Source organism: Triplophysa rosa, linkage group LG10 (assembly GCF_024868665.1).
Source record: "Triplophysa rosa linkage group LG10, Trosa_1v2, whole genome shotgun sequence".
Classification (NCBI taxonomy): Eukaryota; Metazoa; Chordata; class Actinopteri; order Cypriniformes; family Nemacheilidae; genus Triplophysa; species Triplophysa rosa.
In genome coordinates, this window is record NC_079899.1 from 18,588,341 (window position 1) to 18,611,095 (window position 22,755).

Below are 22,755 nucleotides of genomic sequence, written 5' to 3' on the forward strand. Positions count from 1 at the left end.
ATAAGTAATGGTTATGGAGATGGATTAAAAGAAGAGGAAGACTTTTATAGTTATGGGCTTCAATCTGACCCATTTGTGCTGCGGTTTATCATGTCTTGTAAAGCTTAGATGACCTCATTTCCTAATTATGTCGCATTGGAACATTTTTCATTGTGGTCGATTTGACGCTGTGGTCACCTTGTAGGCAAGCGTGCCTCACAAGTTTGTGTTTTTAGCATGTGTGTCATCAAATAAGATTTTTCCATTGTATGTACAGATGTGCTTTCCTATGAAAGTTGTTTACAAGGACATAATGTTTGTTGTCAAAGAGATATTTCACCAGCAAATCTAAATTTCCCCATGTTTTACTCGCCCTCAAGCAGTGTTAGGTGTAACTAGTTACTAAGTAATTAGTTACTGTAATTAAAAATTTCCCTTGAAAATGTAAAGTAAGGGATTACTCTTATTACTTCTGTAATTTAATTAGTTACTTCTGATGTAATTGAACTAAATACTGTGTAATATATTCAGTAGTGGAAATGACATATAAGTCTAACTTTAAAATGTATGCTTTAATGTATCCTTCTCACATTTGTAATACTTTAGTCGGTTAATAAGAATAATTTATGTAGTTATTTATTATTTATTTGAATGAATTAAATACGCTGTTTCATGTCTATTCTTCAATCAATTATAATCAAGGTTGATGTAGGACAGGGGCCAGACTCCAAAAGTATAAATAGGATGCGGGCCAGTTTTTTTTACCATATCCTTATTTCTTCTGTTGTTTTGTATTTCTGTTATTTATTTCGTTTTGTTCCTTTTATACTGTTTTTGTTGCTGTTACTTATAGGCCATATATTAAAACATGCACACAAATATTGCATCCAGTATTTGTGCCTTTTCATGATATTAAATTAAAAGGGATATTGTCTTTTTAACTGTATTTTATATTCCTTAAAGCGTTACTTTACCCAAAAATTGCTACTAATTTACTCACCCACAGTTCTACAGTACATCCAAGATGTGGGTGGCATTGTTTTTTCAAGAAGATATTTCTATAGAAGATATTTGGTTGAATTAATTAAAGTTAAATCAATAAAAGTAAAAAAAACACAAAAGTAATCCCTGCCCCTTGTGATGTTAAATTCGCGTCTTATAAAGCGAGTCAATTGATCTGTGCAAGAAACTGAACGCTATTATCACATCTTCGGGTGAATTCCGATCGCATTCATGCGCCCCACGCACTTATATGTCCAGGGTCACATATGTGGTATAATAATCCAAAATATAAATCCAAAATCCAAAGATATGCTTGATAAAATTGTTATAAAAGCATGCATTTCAGTTGCAGGGATAATATCATGGTGCATTATGGGATTTCTGTTATTTCTATACTAAAGCATATTTACTTTATACTAGTATTTTACGTTTATTCGTTAGTAAAAAAAAACAAATTTTTGCAAATAAATTTACCAGTCATGCGCCCAATAATTGGTCAGTTTAATTACCTTTATAACGTTAACTTAGATGCAGAGTTGCACACTGCCCCCAAACAAACCCCACAGGCACTAAATTATTCATAAATTTCATGAAATTACCTTATAAATATACCTGTAATCCATTCGTCCATTTGTTGTCTTTTGCTTTTAAATACGACCGTTTATCTGAACGTTTGAAGCGGTTGAACAAACACTCTTGTTGAAGTATGTTTTAGTCAGGCACATGTTAGGACAGCACTCTCGGCGCTGAAGGACCCCTGAGCATCTAAACATGGCGGCTGTCACAAGGCTGTGTTGTGTCCTCAGGTTATCATATGAAGGTGAGTTTAATCTTTAAATCGTGGTTTTATCTTTGTTAAGTGTTGTTGCTGTTGGTGGTTACTTAAATCAATGCATAATTAAGGATAAATGTAGTTTAGAAGACGTTTAGAAGATAAAGCTAACATGAGCATGCTTACTGCATCTGTCAGACACACCAGGAATAAAATAAATCTGTTAGAAAATGCTTCGGTGTGTCTCTTACGTATTTACCGAAAAATGTCTTCCCTACAGTCTATCGCAACTCTGACATTCCTATCTGAAATTGTCGTACAGACCTTAAAAATATAGAGGAGGTGCACTTGTCAATTCGTACCTATTTATTTTACATAACGTTATATGTCTTATATATATGATTCAAATATCCGGTTTATTGCAGATAATAATAAGAGGTTTGAAATGCATTACGTTCTCCACACAACAAACCAGAAGTAGTTGCACAGTATGTTGCTTTACATCAGTGTCTGAAACCCATCTGCAATAATCAACTATTAACGTTATATATTAAGGTATTAAGGCGTTTTAGCGTTTTTTAAGATGTTGAGTTGACTTAAGTTTACATAATTTTTTTCTATGGTTATTGTATTCAATTTTATTCATTTAGAAACTTATTTGACCTTGTGCCTTAAGTAACATTTTCCAATAGCAGTTAGATCTGCTTATTGACAGGGAGCATTTTAAATTGGGTGCACATTTTTCTGGATGCAAAGCACATATAAAGTGACGGTGACCAAACATCTGATCAAATGTACAGATTTAACTACAACTAGGACTGTTTGTTGCTGCAACAAATGCGAAACAGATTGCTACTGATAAACATAAACACATTGTACTCTACACATTGGTGTGAACGCAGGCAAAGTAATATACAAACTCCTAGTTTGTTTCTGTAATTATCCATTTTATTTAAACTTGTCAAACCAGCATTAGGACAGTTGTGTCATTGTAATATGTAATCTCTGATCCTGGTTTGGGTACTGAACTTTGTAGAGCTGTCTTTATTAGGCTTTGTATTAGGTAGCACAGAATTCTTATTCTTGCTTTGGAGGAAAGTATTTACTGTCCGTCTTGTCAACAGGTGTTGGAACACTGAGAGCACTAGGGGGCGCCGCTCAACTATCCCACTTTGTCAGACGCAGTCCGACCCAGCACGCTCCAGTCACAGCCACCCTGCAGCCAAACAGACATAGCAGCTTCTTCAACAAATGTAAGCCGCTTATGATGATACAGTTAGATTAGCGTTAATGTTTGTGCTTTTCTGTGCATTCACACAGTCTTGACATGTTGAAGCTTAGTGGTTAGGGATCAGGACCGGCAGCCCTTGAACAAGATGTTTAACATCAGGTCACCCTAGAAGGGATTAGATGTGCATAAATTGATTCAGATTTATTTGTCTGCCGAATCAGTTACAAACTTGTTAGCAATCCTCATAGCATGTAATCATTCAGTAGTGACCACTGCAAGCTCTTGACACGAACAATGAGCTGCTTCATTCTTTTGTGAAACTTAAAATTAACTTTAGGAACCTTTTATACTGCCTCTGTAAATTTATGCATGATTTTCTTCCACATGGATTTTACCAGTATGGAAAAATTTCAGACAATTTGTTTTTTTAAGCATAAACAATCTCTGCTTCACTATGAAATCTGCCGATAAATATGACTTATTTAAGCTTAATAGGCAGAAACACGTTCAGCTGCCTTTTATCCTTAAAGGGTTAGTTCACCCATAAATGTTCTGTCATCACTTACTCACCCTCAGATTATTCCTGTATAAATGTCTTTGTTCTATTGAACACAAAAGAAATATATTTGGAAGAATGTTAGCAATTTTCAGTTCCGGGACATCATCCATTACCATAGTAGAAAAAATTATAGCACATTTTATGTTTTGTTGAACATAAAATGAGATCTTTTAAAAAATGTATTTGACTACTATGGTAGTCATTGAGGTCCCAGAAGAGAAAATTGCTAACATTCTATCAAATATCTCTCGGTGTTCATCAGAACAAAGTGATTTATACAGGTATGAAATTACATGGGGATGAGTAAATGATGACAGAATTTTTTTGGGGTGAAATATCCTTTTACAAAATATATGCAACCGCTCATTTGCACTTTCAGACACATCCCTCTTCGTTTATATAGTACAAGTAAAAAAATGTTACGGTTCAGGGCTCTAGACTGCGACCAAAATGCTCGCAAATGCGACCGTTTTTTTAAAACGTGCGAGGTAAAATTTCACATTGGAGCGAGTGCGTAAAACGATTTTTTGCCCCGCCAAAGATTTATTTAACATTTAATGTGATTTACGAGTGGTGAATGACGCGCTTGTGATTAGTGCAGGAAAGAGCGAGCAGAGAGCTCGTGCACTCCCTCTGTCTCTAAACTAAAGTGTGTGTTTGACTTCATTCGGTGTTGCACAGACCGAACAGCATAAAAGCATTGCGGGACAGAGCGCTCCATATGCTTTTAAAACACTCTCACGGAACATTGATGTCATATTCCGATCATTCTGTGCAGCACTTAATGAAGTCGAACACATTGGTTTCTGAACTGAACGGTCTCTCTCCCTCACATTTTAATCAAAAGCAAGGTCGGACGTCAGAATCAATGTTTCACGTGGCGCATTCGGAGAATATTTTTACCTGAATTACAGCTGAGTGAATGTGCTCAAAAACATGTTGCCTTTTCTTCCCTGACCAGTGTTCCACACATGCAGCTGACATAAAGGAAAATTCCTATCCAATGAAGTGTTTTCCGTGTTAACTTATATCTTTTGCGATGTCCTAACAGCTGTGAAAAACAGCGCGTCAATGTCCACTAATGTCCAATTTGCGACGTGATGACTCATTTGAACCGATTCATTTTGTTCAGCAGAACACAAGCGTGCTTAGACCATTTAACAAGAGTGGTTAGTAAGAATTAGTATTTAAAGTTTATTTATGACAATGTGTAGTAAAGTACATAATGTATATAATCATTTAGTCCGGAGTTACTTTTGAGTTTTGAGCTGGCTAATTTGATTTAATTTTATGTGGTAAAAATAAAGAAGGCAGTGGCAAAATTACAGCTTTTTGTAAAGAGGGCAATACATGAGGATTGTGAAGAGTGACAGGTTATATTTGTGTCAGATCATTTCATAGCCAATATAACTTCAATATAAAACAAAATAATAACAACTGTATAAAATAACAAATACAATGTTTCTTTGCATTTATTTTGGATTTATTGGGCTCGCAAGTGTTAAAGCGCAAATAAGAAGTGGTCTATAGGAGACTATTTTAAAAGACAGAGTGACAAATTAACAGAGTGATTCATCAACTGAGGTCATTATGCAAGGTCTTTATCAGAATCAGAAAGAGCTTTATTGCCAAGTGTGCTTGGACACACAAGGAATTTGTCTTAGTGACGGAAGCTTCCAGTGCACATACAGGTTAAAAAAGTGACAAGGCACAGGTAAGAAAACGTAAAAAATTAATATGTGAGAGACAATACACATTTGACAATATTAGACAAAAGGACAATAGGCAGTATATTGTATGTACAGATGTGCTATATACAAATTGTACTGTTATATACAAGTTATGCAGCGGAATGTGGATAGCTGAATATTATATAAATTACTATATGATTACTATAAAAAAGGGTGCGACCAAATTGTAAATTGGTGCGACGAACTGAGAAAGTGGGTCGCACCAGTGCGACCAGTGGGAAAAATGAGTCTCGAGCCCTGAGGTTACAAAAGAGACGTTTGTTCTTTTAAAAATTAGCTTGTTTTTAACTTTTCAAACTACATGGGGATGTGCCCGCAGCGTCTCTCTTGCAGATGGTGCGATTGCGTCAGTCCGGATGCGAGTGTGTGTTTGCTTGAGTTTGATGTGAGTCGGTGTGTATTGGGGATGTTTGGCTGTCACATAGAATTATGATGTTTCTGTAACTGCTTTTGATGAAATCGGATGCTTCATTAGGCCTGGCAGCCCTCTCGCTCTCATCTAATTAAGTCCTAATTAAATCTGAACAACATCAAACAACTCCCAATGTCCCAGATCAGCCACACACACACAGACACCGAATGTGGATGAAAGTCCATTTTTGCATGGCAAAACCAACAGCTGAAATGAACATAGACACTTATTGTGCAAATGTTTATCTGTACTCACAGGCTAAAAAAATACTAGTTAGTTTATTCTTTGTTTTGTCACACTGGCTAATTAGCTGGCTGTGTGTTGGCAAAGTGTTAACATACAGTGTGACTATAGGTGTGTGTGTGATTGATTGATTGATTGATTGATTGATTGATTGACATTTGTCTTTTCCACTCAGTGACAGCTGAAGAGCTCTGGCGGGGTGTCTTAGCTGAGACTGGCGCCGGTGCCAGAAAGGGACGAGGAAAGAGAACCAAACGTAAATTGAAAAGAGATCTCAACAGAGGACAGAATCTTGGAGAAGGTACACACTACCCACAGTTCTCTTCTTTCTTTTCTGAACATGCTGAAAACATTTAAAGCTGTATTGATGCTAATTGAAGGTTCCCAAACCTTAAGTACATTATTCAGTTCTTCAAGACAGACATCACAAAACCTGTCTTGTGAGACAGATGCTGAGTTTCTGATTCAGTGATGGTTTCATCAGAGTGATTTTTCATTTCATTTCCTAACTCCTTGTGATCCTTAAGCTGCGTTCAGACCACCAGACACCACCACCAGTGTCGCCAGTCTCTCGCTACGAGGTCGTCAGAAGGCGTCCCTAGCTTTGGTTGTCCTAGAAACATTTATAAACAAACCCTGCTGTAACAGACGAGAGACGGCGGATGTGAGCTCTGCTGGTGTACTCTATTGGTAGTCGCTTCCGGAAGTTGCTCATCATTTGCATAAAGTTGAGCGAATCACAACTTTGTCGAGTCGCTAGACACGCCCACTTTCTGTCGCCAACGGTCACTGTTGCTCGTGTCGCTAGGCTACCATTGAAATGAAGGACATTGCCTGGCTTTGTCACTGGGTGTCGCTGGCGGTCTGAACAGGGCTTTAGACTTAAAGTAGAATTAAAGGGATTCTTCAGGCTTGAATCAAAATTTGTGGGGTGTGGGGGCGTCTACTCTCGAGCGTCTGAAATGCCTTTGGTCCAGCACCTGGATTCGTTTGGCCAACCATATTCAAGATAACGGCATCGTCTTTTTTTAATCCTTGGGCCAACCAGAATCACGAGTTCTAAACGTCATGTTTGCGCACGTGAAAAGCATTGCTGAAAGGGCGAACGCAAAGTGTCGTCTCGGATAAAGAGAAAATGGCGTTGATTTTTATTATTCAGCTCACCCGTGTGATCGACACGGCTATGTTATGAGAGATAGTTGCCAGTCTCCCTTTAGAATTTTCACTTCTAGAGCTCTGCCCTTCTAAGTGAGTAAGGCATTTGGGTGCGATTGATATTCGTCCTAAGTAACTCTTTTAATATCAGTCCTGCACTTCATTTTCTCAATCCTGCATGTTTTAAAACCGAAACCAAAACGTCAGACGTGCAAGCGCTTTGCTTCCTGAAAGACTAGGAAGGTGCACCTCTCAGAAAACGTAGACAAATAAAGATCATTTTAGATGTTAAATATGACTTGGAGCATTGGCATCGCGAGACGAGGGCAGTGTATTTTTTTATGACAATCTCAAATTCGACAAAAATCCATATTTTCCACATCTACCTGTAGCTCAAATTTTTTTAAATAAAAAAAAAAACAAAAGAAAAAAAAAGGGGAAAATAAAAAAAATAAAAAAGACAAAAAAAAAAAAAAAAAAACAAAGACAACCAAACCAAAAAACAAACCCCCCCAAACCCCCCCCACCCCATCGTATAGCTGTCACCTTTTTCAACTCTTCTGAGTTTGCAGCTATGTCTAACATCCGCTGCAGGCGAACGAGAGGCTTTTTTTCTGAAAATGACGCAGGCGTGTCGTAAGTTCCTGTGACGAACACAGCATTTTCCGTTTTCAGCCAATAGAAACACTGCCTCCTCAGGTCGGGTGCTTTCGTCACCATCATTTAGTGGAAAAATAAGCCTCTCATTCGCCTGCAGCGGATGTTAGACATTGTTGTTAAAAGCGTTGTCAATATGGGTATTTCTCTTAAACAAACGTATCGATTCGCTTCAGAAGACCTTTGTTAAGACCACGGAGCCGTGTTGAGCCGTTCTTCGATCGATGAATCCACTTTTTGTAGCTTCAAAAAATTGGCTTTAGGGTAAGTACAACATGGGGAAATTTTGATTCAAGCCTGAGGTATCCCTTTAACCCCATGCTTCTAAATGAATTATCTCCATTGGTAAATGTCTGCCAGTGTATGCCCAGTGCTTTTACTGCATAAGAATTTTAACTCCTTTAAAAAATAACATTAACGTTTATTGGTAAACATTTCACTCAGTTTGCACCCAGCTAATGATATAATGAAGTTCAGTAGTTCATATTTTCTGTTAGAATCGAACCTTCTGTTAAGCCAATATCCCTCACAGACGGCCACATTTATTGAGTCTCATTATTTACTTTCACTTAAAAAGACCTCAAGGGAGTTCTATCGATTGGTCTCTCTCCCTCACTCTCTCACTTCAGTTCATTGAGTCTTTTCCTGAAGCAAAGTTTCCTCTAAAAACCAGTAACAGTGTCTGTACTTGTGTGATGTCATACTCAGGTCGTGCTGGGTATCTGTGGCCCGGTCTGAACACGGCTGTGTATAAGGATGGTTCCGTCCAGAGGCCCTCACAGCGAGGGGAGGCAGAGCAAAAAGAGGTCACAGCAGCCCTGGAACGCCAAAGAGATGAATGGGACAAACGCAGGAAGACCAAGATAAAGAGAGAGAGAGGATGGACGGGCAACTCCTGGGGTGGGATCAGTCTGGGCCCGCCGGACCCAGGTCCCAACGGAGGTGTGTGTGCTTTATAAATGTAGATATTAGATGTGTCCAAAACCTATTGAGTTAGTAACATTTCTGTTATTATTAACATCACATGGCCCAATTTCAGGGTGAATGAAAAATGCACGGCAGCTAATGTTTGATTAGTCTAACTTGAAAAGGGATGTGCAGGTTTAAAACAACTTGTAAACGTTTTTATACACTCCTACTACACACTACATGTGATCTAATATCTGCACCTGCATGCTTTAGTTGCCTTGAGGCACACACTACACTCCTCTCTCAAAACGAGTTTCAGAAAGCGCAATTTCCTTGTAATTTACACTGCTGTTCAAAGCCGTTCTGCCACTTACAGTCTTGGTTTCCCGCTGTCTGATTGGCCGGTGGGAGGTAGGCGCAATCTTTGGTAGTCCTGTGATGGATTGCCCAGCAACAGTGAGGCTCGAAGTCTAAATCACGTCTAGATGTGCTCCAACCTTTTCACCCCGAATCACTCGGCAACACCCCCAGCTTTAAATCTAGGAAATATTCTCGCCTCTCACAGGCAAAATGAAAGACCTGTAATGAGTTACTGCAGCAAGCGTAGACCCCCGGGGGGCAGAGGTCATAACAGACTGCTCTGCAAATCTCGTTGAACACTCTCGCTGTCCCTAATCAACACAAATAGGGTTCGTTCAGGAGCATTTTCTGCAATCTGTGTACAGCTCAACCTGTGCAGTTTTGGGGATTAAAAAGTTTTGTTTTTCCCCACAGAAACGTATGAAGATTTCGACTCGCGTGTCATAGAGGTGAGTACAACACGAAATTGCAATTGCATTTAAAACTCATTTAACTCTTCACTAAAATGTGAATGTAATATGAAGGGAAGTAATTGACATTTGTACTTTTTGTCATTTTCATAAGTAGTGTTTTTTTGGACTGTGTGTGTGAGTCTCGTGTGGTTTTGTGTGTGTGTATACTGTATTTAATTCCCTCAAAGTTTCTCATCCACTCTTAACTGCCGGATGTGGGCTGACGGGATACCAGATCTGCACAACACAAAATTAGCATGTAGTGCGGAGCGTCTGGAGCATTATCTAATTATACTCAACAATAAACGTTTCATAAACAAATTTCTGAATGGAGCCCCAGGCTGGCACCACCAGACTCATTTGGCAGAAATGTTGCTGAGTTCAGAATGGAAAACAGTACAGCGGTTCACCTCGGGTCTTCTCTCTCTCTCTCTCTTTTACTCTGCTGCACTTTGCATGTTGTCTTTCTTCTTGTCCTCTGATACTGTAGTTTCATTTCCATAAAGCTTTATTGGCAGAGGTGTAGACAGGTTTATAGTCAAACCTTTTCCTATATGAACACTTCAAGAAATCAGAAGAAAGGCAGATTATTCCGATGATTTATGTTAAATGAACTCTTCTCTCTCTTTCATACTGTCTCTCTGTCTTGTTGATGGATGTGTCAGTGCTCTTGGCAGTAGTGATTGTAGTGCATCAGACTGTGAGTCAGACCCCTCAGTCTTTTCCAGTGTCAGATGCTTTAATGTTATAGTTTGGACAAAGATGTTCACTCGCCCTTACTTGTTGTTACAAACAGCGAAACGCAAAGAGAAAAGTTCATCCGAATTCTTGCTGCGAAATTAATAAAAACCTTAAAAGTCTGTGCAACTCGCTCTATAGTTTTCTGACACCAGACAATAGCTAATTGTGTGACGCTGTCCCTTTAAATGTGTATCGAGATTATTGTACAATATTGAAATGTATTGCATGCCATGGGACACTTGACATGAGCTTGTGATGTAACCTAAACTAGATCTATTCAGACACAGAGGGCCTTACACAGAATTGAGGAGCTTCTGCAGTTCACTTTAGATGAAAATAATTTGAAGTGCTCGGGGACATTATCAGGCTTGCTTTCCGCTCTGCATTCCTCTCCAGCCCTCCCTCTCCCTCATTCTCCCTGGTGTCCTGAGAACGAACAAGCAAAAACCGTAAGAGCCCGAGTACTTATAAAAGCACATTAATTAAGCCAAAAATTTCCTGTAAAGCCTAGAAACTCTCCCAAGGACAGACGTCATCTGCCAAGAGAGAGGGACGAGAGCCAGAGTGCTCAAGAGCGCATGACATGAGAGAGAGATGGCTGATGGTTACAGAAGAGTGATATAAGTAATGGTTATGGAGATGGATTAAAAGAAGAGGAAGACTTTTATAGTTATGGGCTTCAATCTGACCCATTTGTGCTGCGGTTTATCATGTCTTGTAAAGCTTAGATGACCTCATTTCCTAATTATGTCGCATTGGAACATTTTTCATTGTGGTCGATTTGACGCTGTGGTCACCTTGTAGGCAAGCGTGCCTCACACGTTTGTGTTTTTAGCATGTGTGTCATCAAATAAGATTATTTCCAGTGTATGTACAGATGTGCTTTCCTATGAAAGTTGTTTACAAGGACATAATGTTTGTTGTCAAAGAGATATTTCACCAGCAAATCTAAATTTCCCCATGTTTTACTCGCCCTCAAGCAGTGTTAGGTGTAACTAGTTACTAAGTAATTAGTTACTGTAATTAAAAATTTCCCTTGAAAATGTAAAGTAAGGGATTACTCTTATTACTTCTGTAATTTAATTAGTTACTTCTGATGTAATTGAACTAAATACTGTGTAATATATTCAATAGTGGAAATGACATATAAGTCTAACTTTAAAATGTATGCTTTAATGTATCCTCACATTTGTAATACTTTAGTCGGTTAATAAGAATAATTTATGTAGTTATTTATTATTTATTTGAATGAATTAAATACGCTGTTTCATGTCTATTCTTCAATCAATTATAATCAAGGTTGATGTAGGACAGGGGCCAGACTCCAAAAGTATAAATAGGATGCGGGCCAGTTTTTTTTACCATATCCTTATTTCTTCTGTTGTTTTGTATTTCTGTTATTTATTTCGTTTTGTTCCTTTTATACTGTTTTTGTTGCTGTTACTTATAGGCCATATATTAAAACATGCACACAAATATTGCATCCAGTATTTGTGCCTTTTCATGATATTAAATTAAAAGGGATATTGTCTTTTTAACTGTATTTTATATTCCTTAAAGCGTTACTTTACCCAAAAATTGCTACTAATTTACTCACCCACAGTTCTACAGTACATCCAAGATGTGGGTGGCATTGTTTTTTCAAGAAGATATTTCTATAGAAGATATTTGGTTGAATTAATTAAAGTTAAATCAATAAAAGTAAAAAAAACACAAAAGTAATCCCTGCCCCTTGTGATGTTAAATTCGCGTCTTATAAAGCGAGTCAATTGATCTGTGCAAGAAACTGAACGCTATTATCACATCTTCGGGTGAATTCCGATCGCATTCATGCGCCCCACGCACTTATAGGGCAGATCCTTTGTATAGTGCGAGTTCTGGGGGGAGATGAACAGCTGTTTCTCGTAAATATAGCCGTTATACATAATGAATGCAGTAATAAAAACAACACTGTTTTCCCCTTATCTGAGACAACCGTTAACGTGGTGTCCCCTTCCTACAGTTAGCCTACTTTCAAGGGCACAAAACGCGTTTTAGAACATGACCTATCGCATGCGCAAACCGATTGCCTGTGGCTGTGCAATGCATTGCTGATTATAACGTTGTAAATAACATTAAGTTTCTTGGACTGACCGATCAAATCGTTTATAAGACGTAAATCATTATGAGCCGCGGGAATTACTTTCGTATTGAATGTAGCAGCGTTTTGGGCTTTTAAAGATGTGGCGTCTCAGGAGGACATGCATTTAAAGCACTCCGTTCTTAAAGTCTCTCCACTTATTTGAAATGTTAAGGCAGGCCAGGTAAATATGATTGACGGGCCGCATTTGGGCCGCGGGACGCCAGTTGACTAGCCCTGATTTAGGATATAGAACGTAATTAGTAATAAGTAATTAAATACTTTTTGGAGAGAGTAATTTGTACAATAATCTAATTACACTATTGAATATGTAATTAGTAACTAGTAATTAATTACTTTTTCAGAGTAACTTACCCAACACTGCCCTCAAGGCATCCTGACTGAATATGACGTTCTTCTTGTAGAATAATTCATTCTTGTATTCTTAAAGGGAAATTATGTTAAAATATATTGTATAAAGACAAAATATATTTATATTTTGATAGATTTGGTTTATAATGGCTCAGCAGAAGTTTTTTCACCCCCTTATTATTGTGGAGAGGTGGAGTTGTTTTTTAATTTAGTGATCATTTATGGGTTAAGAGACAACAGTTGTAGTGATTGGATAATAACACGACCCAGTCCAAGTACAGATAATGAGCAAATGCTAGTGTTTTGTGCATGTGCGTGTGTGTATGAAAACCTCTATCATTGTGAAGCCCAAAACAAAAGTGTATTAGGATTGGTTACGGAGTTGTGCGTGTGTGCGTGCGTGCGTGCGTGTGTGTTCATGTTTGTATAGCCCGGTGGGGACCTAAACCTGAATGCACACCATCTCAATGAGGACTCGTGTCACCGTGGGGACCAAAATTGAGGTCCCCACGGGCACAAAAGCTAATAAATTGTACAGAACAATATTTTTTTTAAATCTAAAAATGCAAAAAGTATTCTATGATCTTTAGGTTTAGGGGTAGGGTTAGGGGATAGAATATACAGTTTGTACAATATACAACTTATTACGCCTATGGTGTGTGTGTGTGTGTGTGTGTGTGTGTGTGTGTGTGTGTGTGTGTGTGTGTGCGTGTGTGTGCGTGTGCGTGTGCGTGTGTCTAACAACCTGAACAGATGGCATTTATTTCACAGTCACACAGAATGCAGGCGGGAGTCACCCCCATCTTTCTCTGTTTTTCCCAAATAAACATTGTTCTTTTTTCCTGTCATCGTTTTTAGTTATTCCACTTAAATAGCACTGTGTCAAATTACTTGGATTTAGAACCAGTCACTGTGTACATCTGCTGTTATAATTTGTTGCGAGTGATTTGATCAGTAGACATCGTTGTCACGCACGAGACTCACTACCTACAAACCTGATGCGATTGCGTTTGCTTGGATCCCAATATTTTCGACCCCGTTAGCCCCAGACCAAATGTGAATAGGGTCAAAGAGATGGGTGCAGTGGATTTTTATCCAGAAAGATTTTTTTCTGTTAGTGTGGGGTTGTGAGATGATTAGTCAAATGCATGAATGTGTTTTAGTGGAAGCATATTCATTCTTGCACACCTGTTCGTTGTCTTGGCCCAACAGCAAAACAGTTGGTTTGAAAGTGTTGTGAAATGAAACAGATTTATGGCATGATCAGATGCGTATCTCTTGTGCGGAGTTGTTCATTTGTACAATTTATGAATCTTAAGGAACTCCTGTATCAAACATCTCCTGTATTTTGTTCTTCCAGTCAGTGGTCTTTTTTCCCCATCAATAAGATACCCCTACAGCAAACTGTTACACAACCGACTGCAGGGAGCGAGAGAAAAATGCTTATCTATAAATGCGTCACCCTATACAATTACAGCCTAAAGCGAGAGAAAGCACATGTGTGCATAGGGACCACTGCAGTATTGAGATTGATTTCATCGGAGCCCTTGCCAGTATGCTTTTACTGCCTCCTACTGGTTGCATAGTGGAAGTGCACACACAAAATTTCTCCCTTGCAGATATTGACAGCAGTCATATGTGATGTTTGTTCTTTGATTGACAGGTCAAGAGTGTGTTTAACATCACAGCCAAGGAGGGGAGGAAGAGATCTATTAGTGCTCTAGTCGCCGTGGGCAATGGAAACGGGGCCGCAGGTGAATCCAAACACACACACACTTTATTAGTGATGGCTCTTTAAAGGCTAAATGGCTTGTCAGTGGTAACAGATGACAGTGACATTATGAAAAGAGACAGATCTAATAATCTTACCCTCAGCTGAGACTTTAATAGTCATAGAGTGTCTGGAGTGTATGAAGCAACCCTGTAGTAATACAGTTTAATATGTGGGTGGAAAGACAGAATGGCCATAATCGAGAGGTAATGGGCTGTTTTCTTCACCTCTCCGCAGGATTTGCACTGGGGAAGGCAGCAGACAGGAACACTGCACTTAGAAAAGTAAGACACTGGTCACACTTACATTCTCATTATGTTCTAAATGCGTCTTTTATTACCTTATAAGTGTCGACTGTGCAGGATGTTTAGGTTTCTTTTTTGAAATCGAACATCCAAAGTTGAAAATGAACACCTTCAACTGTTGTGCTTCAGCCAGCCAGATAAGATAAGCAATTCTGTTTTTTTTGCAGGCAAAGAACCGAGCTGTGCATTATCTCTACTACATCGAAAGATACAACAACCATACCAGTGAGTCATACACCACTTTGAAGACCTGTGGTCACCCTGCAGAAACTGGAAATGTTGTTTGATGGGGTTTGAGAGAAAGCTTCCAGTGGTGGGAATGGCATAGATATAGTTTCTTGAAGTTTTCTCATATGTGATTTATAGCAAAAATCCTAAATCCTGAACTCCTGTATTTATAGGGAATAAATGCATTTACACAGGAATTAGGTCACTCTGATGTAACATTTCATTTAAAGCTGCAAAATCATCTCTAGTATTTTTATTACCGTTTATACCAGTTCTGTTGGTGGATCAGAGCAGACCTATTGTATACAGTAGTATGAATTTCATGCAGAATTGAAAGCTCGGCAAAAATTAGAAAATATCTCCCTCTGCCTTATTGCTCAAAAATTAAGATGTATCTAGAATCAAAATCACTCATATATTTAAAAGATAATCATAAATTATCAAGATGAATTTGTTCTGACGCAGGTTAACTCTGAGTTCTTGTCATATTCTCTATTACTATAGCAAATAATCTGTGTTGATGTGAGAAATGTTAAATGTGTCTGAATACATTTTGATTTGACTATATATATTCAGTCATGGAGAGAGAGCAACAGTTTGATGTGAAACTCCGTTTTGTCTCCATTTAGCTGTCTTTAAATGTGTTTTTATCCCCATGTGCAGTATATCATGACATCGAGTCCACCTTTAAAAGGACCACGCTAAGAATTAAGAAACAGAACGAAGGTAATAGACTTGGTTGCACACATTTAAATCTGTTTTATCTGTTGAATATATTTGTGGTACCCATTTCAGACTTCTCTTCACACCTAGTCCAAGCCACAGCCGATCTTGTCCAAAAATGACAGCTATGTCTTTTAGTTGAGACGGTCTGTGATTCAGACTCAAATCCATAGAGTCTTGTTTCTACATCACTTCATAACACACTCCCATAGGAAGTGGCCCTGCACGTTCCTCTCACACCTCATCATTGATCTCATCTCTGACACCTGAGAAATGAAACTTGGCGGAAGCTCTTACGACTAGATCTAGAACCTCGGGAGACATGTGATGTGTGGCTAATACCGTTGTTTAACACACCATGTGTTCTCCATGTGCTCTCAGGTTATGGCTTGCACTGTCATAGGGCTGTTATCACTCTCTGTAAGCTGATTGGAATGAAGGACATGTATGCTAAAGTGGAGGGCTCCGTCAACCTCCTCAACATCACCAGAGCCCTGTTTCATGGCCTGGCTAGTCAGGTAAGACTTTGTAACCAAACCCATACACTCTTAAAAATAAAGGTGCTTCTCAATGCCAAAGAAGAACCTTTTTGTCTAAATAGTTTCAAAAAGAACCGTTTTCTGTTTCACGAAAGGTTCTTTGTGGCGAAAAAGGTTCTTCAGATTTATAAAAAGGTAAGAAAGAGATGGTTCTTTAAAGAACCTTTGACTGAATGGTTGGTTGTGGAATCAAAAATGGATCTTCTATGGCATTGCTGTGAAGAACCTTTTAAAGTACATTTATTTCTAGCCTATAGAGTGTAGCCAATAATCTTCTTTCCCATTTGATAAGGGGGCTGTGTGATGTTTTTCTAGATCGGCATCTTTTGTTTTTATGTCGCAAATTTCCTGTCCATGAAAGAGTCATTACATCATGCCAGTAATAACAAGTAGAAAAGAAATCCCTTACCCTGGCCGCTAATGTAAATCCAACCATACATTTTTTTTTATAGAAATGATATATAAAGGAACATTCCCTATTTGGTAGTATCACAGTCACGTACTGGTACTGTGTAAAGTGTCAGAACAATGTGATTTATCAGTATAAAGTCACTTTATCTTTTATACTCAGTTCTTCTCCTCAACAAAAATTCTAGTAACAATAAAGTTAATATATAATCTGTAATTCAACAAAATATGCAGTCACGCCAAATACATACCAGTTTGTTTCACCGCAGTCCTGTTTCCAGAGAGATAGATCATGTACAGACTACTCTAATTATGTTAGCCTGCTGCACCTGTGCTAAGTTACAGTAGATAACAACCAGAAAGAGTTCAAGCTAAATCAATTTAATTCCAGGAAGTTCAAGAGTTCTTGCTGATTGGCTCCCGTGAGAAGTCGGTGTTATGAAGAAAGAGAGAGAGATCACTGCAGAATAACCATTGTTCACAGAAAGTTAATAGTGCTTAAATGAGCATAATAAAAGATAATTAGGGACCGCCGACCTGTCTGTCATGACATTACACTTTTGAATTAAAGAAGTTGGTAGTGTTACTACATAGTGGTATGTGTTATCACCATTTGTGTTTTTTGAAAATAGAACTCATCAACCCATTGCTAGTGCCTTGCTCGTTGAGCTACAAAAACCCCATGCTTAAAACCGCCTCCCTCTCCTCTTCCCATCTACAGGAGACTCATCAGACTCTAGCTGATAAAAAGCAGCTTAACGTGGTGGAGTTCAGGGACGAGCAGGGGCCTCTGCCTGTCATCGTGGCCCGGCCACAGCTTGGTACACGTAAGGAACCGGAAGTGCAGGATGAGGTACCCAACACGCGTCTGCACTGGGGGGAAGTGAAAGCTGCGCAGGGTGTAAAGAGATCAGTGTGGGCAGGGGTCAAAAGGACCATCTGGTGATCTGAACAAGACTGAACAATGATGTCCTGCTGGACTGCACTGTCGGCAGTGTTGTCTGGGAGCAGGTGCCTGGACTGGATGCATGCTCCTAAACCATACTTTTACAGCACATTAAAGTGACCGTTCACCCAAAAATGGAAATTCTGTCATTTACTCACTCACTCTCAAGTTGTTCCAAATCTGTATAAATGTCTTTGTTCTGATGAACACGGAGAAAGATATTTTGAAGAATGCTTGTAACCAAACAGTTCTCGGCCACCATTGACTACCATAGTGGGTAAAATGACAATGGAAGTCTAAAGTGCCCCAGAACTGTTTGCTTTCCTACATTCTTCAAAATATCTTCTTTTGTGTTCAACAGAACAATGAAATGTATAAAGTAGTTTTTCCTACAAGGGTAGTCAGTGGCGGCCAAGATCTGTTTGGTTAAAGCATTCTTTCAAATATCTTTCTCTGTGTTCATCAGAACAAAGACATTTATACAGATTTGGAACAACTTGAGGGTGAGTAAATGAAGACAGATTTTTCATTTTTGGTTGAACTGCTCCTTTAAGGTTGCAAAAGTACTCATGGAAATTTGGAGTTACTCATGGAGTTTCTGAGTATATATTTCTAGTTTATTGCAATGTGAATGTTTGAAGAGATATTAATTATTGTTTTTCAATCTTTCACATTCTACTTATATTCACCTGTATGTGACATTACTGTAAGAGCATCAATAAACCTACAATGAACCCAGACACCACTGTTTCTCTATTTCATTTAATTAACAGCTCATTAATCTTGAAAGGATGTGCCAACAATGCAGCCAATTTCATTTTTCAGTAGCACACTGACAATCCAGCTCAGCTGTTCTCAAAATAGTTTTGCTTTCAGAATAACTAGCTATTTGTTTAGAAAAAGGTAGCAGTGCAGCATGACAAAATTATACATTGCTGCTTCTTAGGTAAGATTTGCAGTTGAGTTATCTAAAGAAATAGTCAAATGCTGTCTCTCCGATTTTAGTGAATATTCTCGTTCAAGTGTATTGTTTTCACAAGAACTAGTTGATTCAAAACATCAGCACAAAAATTCTTATGATGATTCAGAGCGGTTCCCAAAGGTAATTTTATTTAAACAATTATTTTGTATTAAAAATGCTTAAATATAGTTGAACATCTCAGTCTTTGTGGTCCAGGAATGTAAATTGAGGTCTTAGTTGTAATCTGGTGCTATCAGTCTAATTGATGCGTTTTATTGTTGTGCCAGACAATTGCTGATCATTTTGCGATTAACCTTGATAATCTCTGTTAGGTTCATAAAAGGATTTAAATTTGTTGATGTTCACCAAAAAAATGAAAATTCTGTCATCATTTACTCACCCCCTTGTCATTTCAAACCTGTAGGACTTTCTTTCTTCCTCAGAACACAAAAGAAGATATTTTGAAGAATGTTGTTAGCTAGCACCCATTCACTTGCATTGGTTTTGTGTCCATACAATAGAAGTGAATAAGTGCCGCTGCTGTTCAGTTACCGACTTTCTTTATCTTATTTTGAAAGAAATCACAAGAGGGTGAGTAAATGATGACAGAATTTTCATTTTTGGGTGAACTTTTACTTTAAATGTGTTTATCTATGTTGTCATACATCCCCAACCATTGTTGGTCATGGACTTGTGTTTCATTGTTAGATGGTCTGTAATGTAAAACATATCTTATTCATTTGATTCTGGAGTCTGTCCAGGTTCTCAGAGTGTCTCCTTCACCAGAACAAAAGTTGTTTAGTAAAGTATATACGTTTTTCAGGTATTCTGTTAAAAGGGTGTTTATTGAAATCCAACATTTTGGCATGCTTTTACTTCCACACATAGAATATGCCAATAGCCCTTTTCTTGGTTTGTTAAGTTATTAGCTTACATTACATAGACTTGTGATGACATTGCTTGTATGTGTATGGATGAGCTAGACACGTTCTTGGACACCATCTGAATGTGGAACTTTCTTTACAAGTTCAGAGGTGGACTCTATTGTTACAAGCTGATCTCACAAATACAAGCGCCAGAATACTCTCTGGCCTGTATTCAGCATCTGTGAACGGTTAAATGCATCAAACGTAAACAGTCCAGTTCATTGTCTTTTACTGTAATATTGTGTTCATAGTATGTTGTAAAGATAAATACATCAAAATTGATTAATCTAGTACAAAGTTACAATGAGAATACAAAACCCAGAAACGTTTCCTTCATTTGTCTTTGTATCGATACTTAAAAAAGTTCCCTTCTCCCAAATATATGAAAGAGTCATTTTTAAAAAGAAAGAGGTCTGAGTCCTCTAGTATGAAACACATTAGTGAGTTAATTTCATGTTTCGAGTTAATTTAGTCTCAGGTGTGGAGGGTGAGATTCATCTCTCGTCCTCAGCAGCTTTCCAATGTTAACTTTCTGTAGTGCTTATACAACTTTTCCCAATTCTTTGTTTCGCCTCAACAGAAGGATTTCCATCGACAAGCAGAAAGGATGCAGTGGATGAAGTAGAGCAATGTGGCGAGGTAGGCGAATACCTGTGGGAAAGAGAATGAAAGTTCAGTTAAACATTAATGGCACTTCAAACAGCTGTGCGGTAAGTCTTTAATCAGAAGCAGTGACCCTGAATAATAAGTAGCTTTTAAATAGCTGTGAGTTTTTTTCTTAATCTTTTGTGATTGTCAGATGTTTGTTTTATTTTAAACAAAAATCTTGTTCCAAATCCATTGTTGGAGCACTAAAGAAGAAATGTGTTTTTCATGCGACCACTATGAAAGGATTTATTGTGGCAAACTGATGCATTTATATTAACATAATTTCCATAGTACCATAAATGTATTCCATATAAGTCTTCTGAAACCAGCTATGTGTCAGGTCACAGATTATCCAATAAATATTATTCATTGATAATCTTCCCTTCCTTTGTTAACTGGTTCAGCAAGATCATTCAGATCCATGACTTAATCCAAGTTTCGGTACTCCATTGTAATTGCATGGGAAAAAAACGTTTTGTGCATAACTATTATTTATAAACTATATTTTTTAATGTTTATTATTTTATATACTACAAAATCATAACATCACCTCAAAGTTGAGCTTGAAATTGAGATACACACAGTGTAACTTATTGAAGGTTTTTCATAAACATGACACGTGTGTGTGTTTTATACTGTACTTACCACTGCCGCAATGTCGATCTGGTAGTAGTTAAAGGGATATATGGCAATGGTGGTTGCGTTTCTCATGTTGATGGTCACAGTGGCCAGAGGGACCGAGGCACTCAGGTAAAACATTGCAGCAATCAGGTGATAAAGAAAGTCCTGCGCACAAAACCCACAATCAAACCCAGCTCATTCAAACCACAGACCAGTGTAAGTTTCTCTTCTCACCAGTAAAGAGCAGATTCCCCTGTTCTTGTGTCCCCCGCAGGCAAACGTGATTAACCAGAGAAAAGTGGTTACAAAGCAGAATACAGACACAAACATGACCCATCCAAGAGGATTGTTGGGTTGCACGTGTGTGGAAGCCACCAGGATCCAAACCAGCCCTCCACACACCTGAAGGACACAAATGCACGCATGTATGTTTGTTAGTGCATACCCACAATGCAACCAAGCAAATAACTGCTCTTGAAATTAGTTAACGCACCACATTTAAAATGCATTTTGTTAATGATAAACGGACTTAAACTAAATTATACAGTTGACCGATTCTGTATGTATACAGACCAACAATTATACACCCAAAACTCCTTATGCATACTAATGTAAATACGTTTGCTGTAATCTATATCTTCTGTACTTGATCACGCAGATTTCAAGAGCCTTAAAACGATCAACAAATAACAAAGTTTATAAACCAGACACACACTGGTTAAACCCAAATATCCAATAATAAACGCACACTAGTAAAACATGCTCATTTCAGTTTTTAAGTGAGTTACTGATACGTGAGCTCCTTAAATCCTCATGCGAAACATCAAAAATTGCCAGAACCAGAAAACAAACTCTTTTCAAGCAACACTTTAAATCATTTTTACAACTGAAGAATAATTTTGAGGATTTTTTCTTCCTTCCACTGTCTCCTTTGAATACATAAAATTAAATGATATCCTGACATTTGGGAAAACAAGTAAAGAAATCAGCATCAACAAAACCTTAAACATTAGAAATAACTGTTGTTTTAGCACTGTGATAGAATCAAGCCTCAACCCAAAATTGTGCATCTAAATTTCTTAATTGGCGCAATTGCAAATTAGCACTTATTGCAACGGATTGTTTCTTAAATTTACAAAACCTGACCCATTGAAAATGTTAGATATAACCAGTCACTCCATGCAATTTCTTTTGTGTAACTTTGTATTGTTTTGTCGAAAGAACACATTTGATACATAATACAAGAAGAAAAAGTAGAAGAAAATAATAAGTTATATAAAAGAATAAGAAAAACAGGTAACAAGAAAATAACATTTTCAAATCCAAGGCTTCAGCCACTTTTTAAGTAAATAATAATAATATTTTACTATGACTGCATGTTTTTTTGGAGAAAACTGTGCTAAATGATGTTGCGTTCACGCACCAGTTCAGGCATGTAGAGGATGTCCGGTGCGGTGGAACAGACGCGGAATCCGCTGGGCAGACTCGCCATCGACTGCTGCGTGGCTGCTGCCATCTTCACACTGCCGTTATCCGCTGCAGAAAAGAATGGAGTAACGGAGCCACGGGTCCCTCTTTTCAATGTCTACCGGAGACCTGAAAAACCTGCTTTGGCATTACTAAAAGCTTCTGTATGGACACACCCTCCCGCCGTGAGGAGAGCGGCGGTGCGCTCCAGTCGCGTAGCGGGGTGTGAGAGGAACGCGGTTTTTGCGATGTTTGTGGCTTGAGTAAGAACTTGAGCAATATTCAAGAGGTCAGTGTGCTCAGGTGTTCACACATACGGTCACACAAGACTGACCATGATTTTTAAAGGCATGTTTGCTAAACAATTCGTCTTTAAGAACCAATAGAAAACCATTAAGTCTAGCTGGAATAGGGCTACAAAAAGTTTTAAACTGGGACCTGATAAGAAACGGTACTCGCTCTCTCTCTCTCTCTCTCTCTCTCTCTCTCTCTCTCTCT

At 38.2% G+C, this 22,755-nt stretch overlaps 2 protein-coding genes across 2 annotated transcripts; one reads left to right on the forward strand and one right to left on the reverse strand.

Moving 5' to 3' along the window:
- The first annotated feature begins 1,716 nt into the window (after positions 1-1,716).
- On the forward strand, positions 1,717-18,394 carry LOC130560813 (28S ribosomal protein S5, mitochondrial-like). The gene is made up of 11 exons (XM_057344844.1): positions 1,717-1,801; positions 2,878-3,006; positions 6,125-6,250; positions 8,470-8,703; positions 9,445-9,479; positions 14,378-14,468; positions 14,723-14,769; positions 14,958-15,015; positions 15,682-15,744; positions 16,123-16,259; positions 17,410-18,394. Exons 1-11 carry the CDS (start codon positions 1,753-1,755, stop codon positions 17,632-17,634), a joined length of 1,194 nt encoding a protein of 397 aa, XP_057200827.1. The 5' UTR covers positions 1,717-1,752; the 3' UTR covers positions 17,635-18,394.
- A 1,016-nt stretch (positions 18,395-19,410) lies between these two features.
- LOC130560771 (myelin and lymphocyte protein-like) lies at positions 19,411-22,734 on the reverse strand. The gene is made up of 4 exons (XM_057344788.1): positions 22,214-22,734; positions 21,025-21,192; positions 20,815-20,955; positions 19,411-20,172 (listed from the first exon to the last, which is right to left on the reverse strand). Exons 1-4 carry the CDS (start codon positions 22,304-22,306, stop codon positions 20,095-20,097), a joined length of 480 nt encoding a protein of 159 aa, XP_057200771.1. The 5' UTR covers positions 22,307-22,734; the 3' UTR covers positions 19,411-20,094.
- Positions 22,735-22,755: the final 21 nt, after the last annotated feature.

What these genes read in the sequence shown, in the direction of transcription:
- LOC130560771 (XM_057344788.1), bottom strand. Translation starts at nt 22,306, where the DNA reads ATGGCAGCAGCCACGCAGCAGTCGATGGCGAGTCTGCCCAGCGGATTC. An exon ending in TCCTCTACATGCCTGAACTG is followed by an intron (nt 21,193 to 22,213) that starts GTGCGTGAACGC and finishes TGTGTCCTTCAG; the next exon opens with GTGTGTGGAGGGCTGGTTTG. An exon ending in GGGGAATCTGCTCTTTACTG is followed by an intron (nt 20,956 to 21,024) that starts GTGAGAAGAGAA and finishes TTTTGTGCGCAG; the next exon opens with GACTTTCTTTATCACCTGAT.
- LOC130560813 (XM_057344844.1), top strand. Translation starts at nt 1,753, where the DNA reads ATGGCGGCTGTCACAAGGCTGTGTTGTGTCCTCAGGTTATCATATGAA. An exon ending in GGAACACTGCACTTAGAAAA is followed by an intron (nt 14,770 to 14,957) that starts GTAAGACACTGG and finishes TTTTTTTTGCAG; the next exon opens with GCAAAGAACCGAGCTGTGCA. An exon ending in AATTAAGAAACAGAACGAAG is followed by an intron (nt 15,745 to 16,122) that starts GTAATAGACTTG and finishes ATGTGCTCTCAG; the next exon opens with GTTATGGCTTGCACTGTCAT.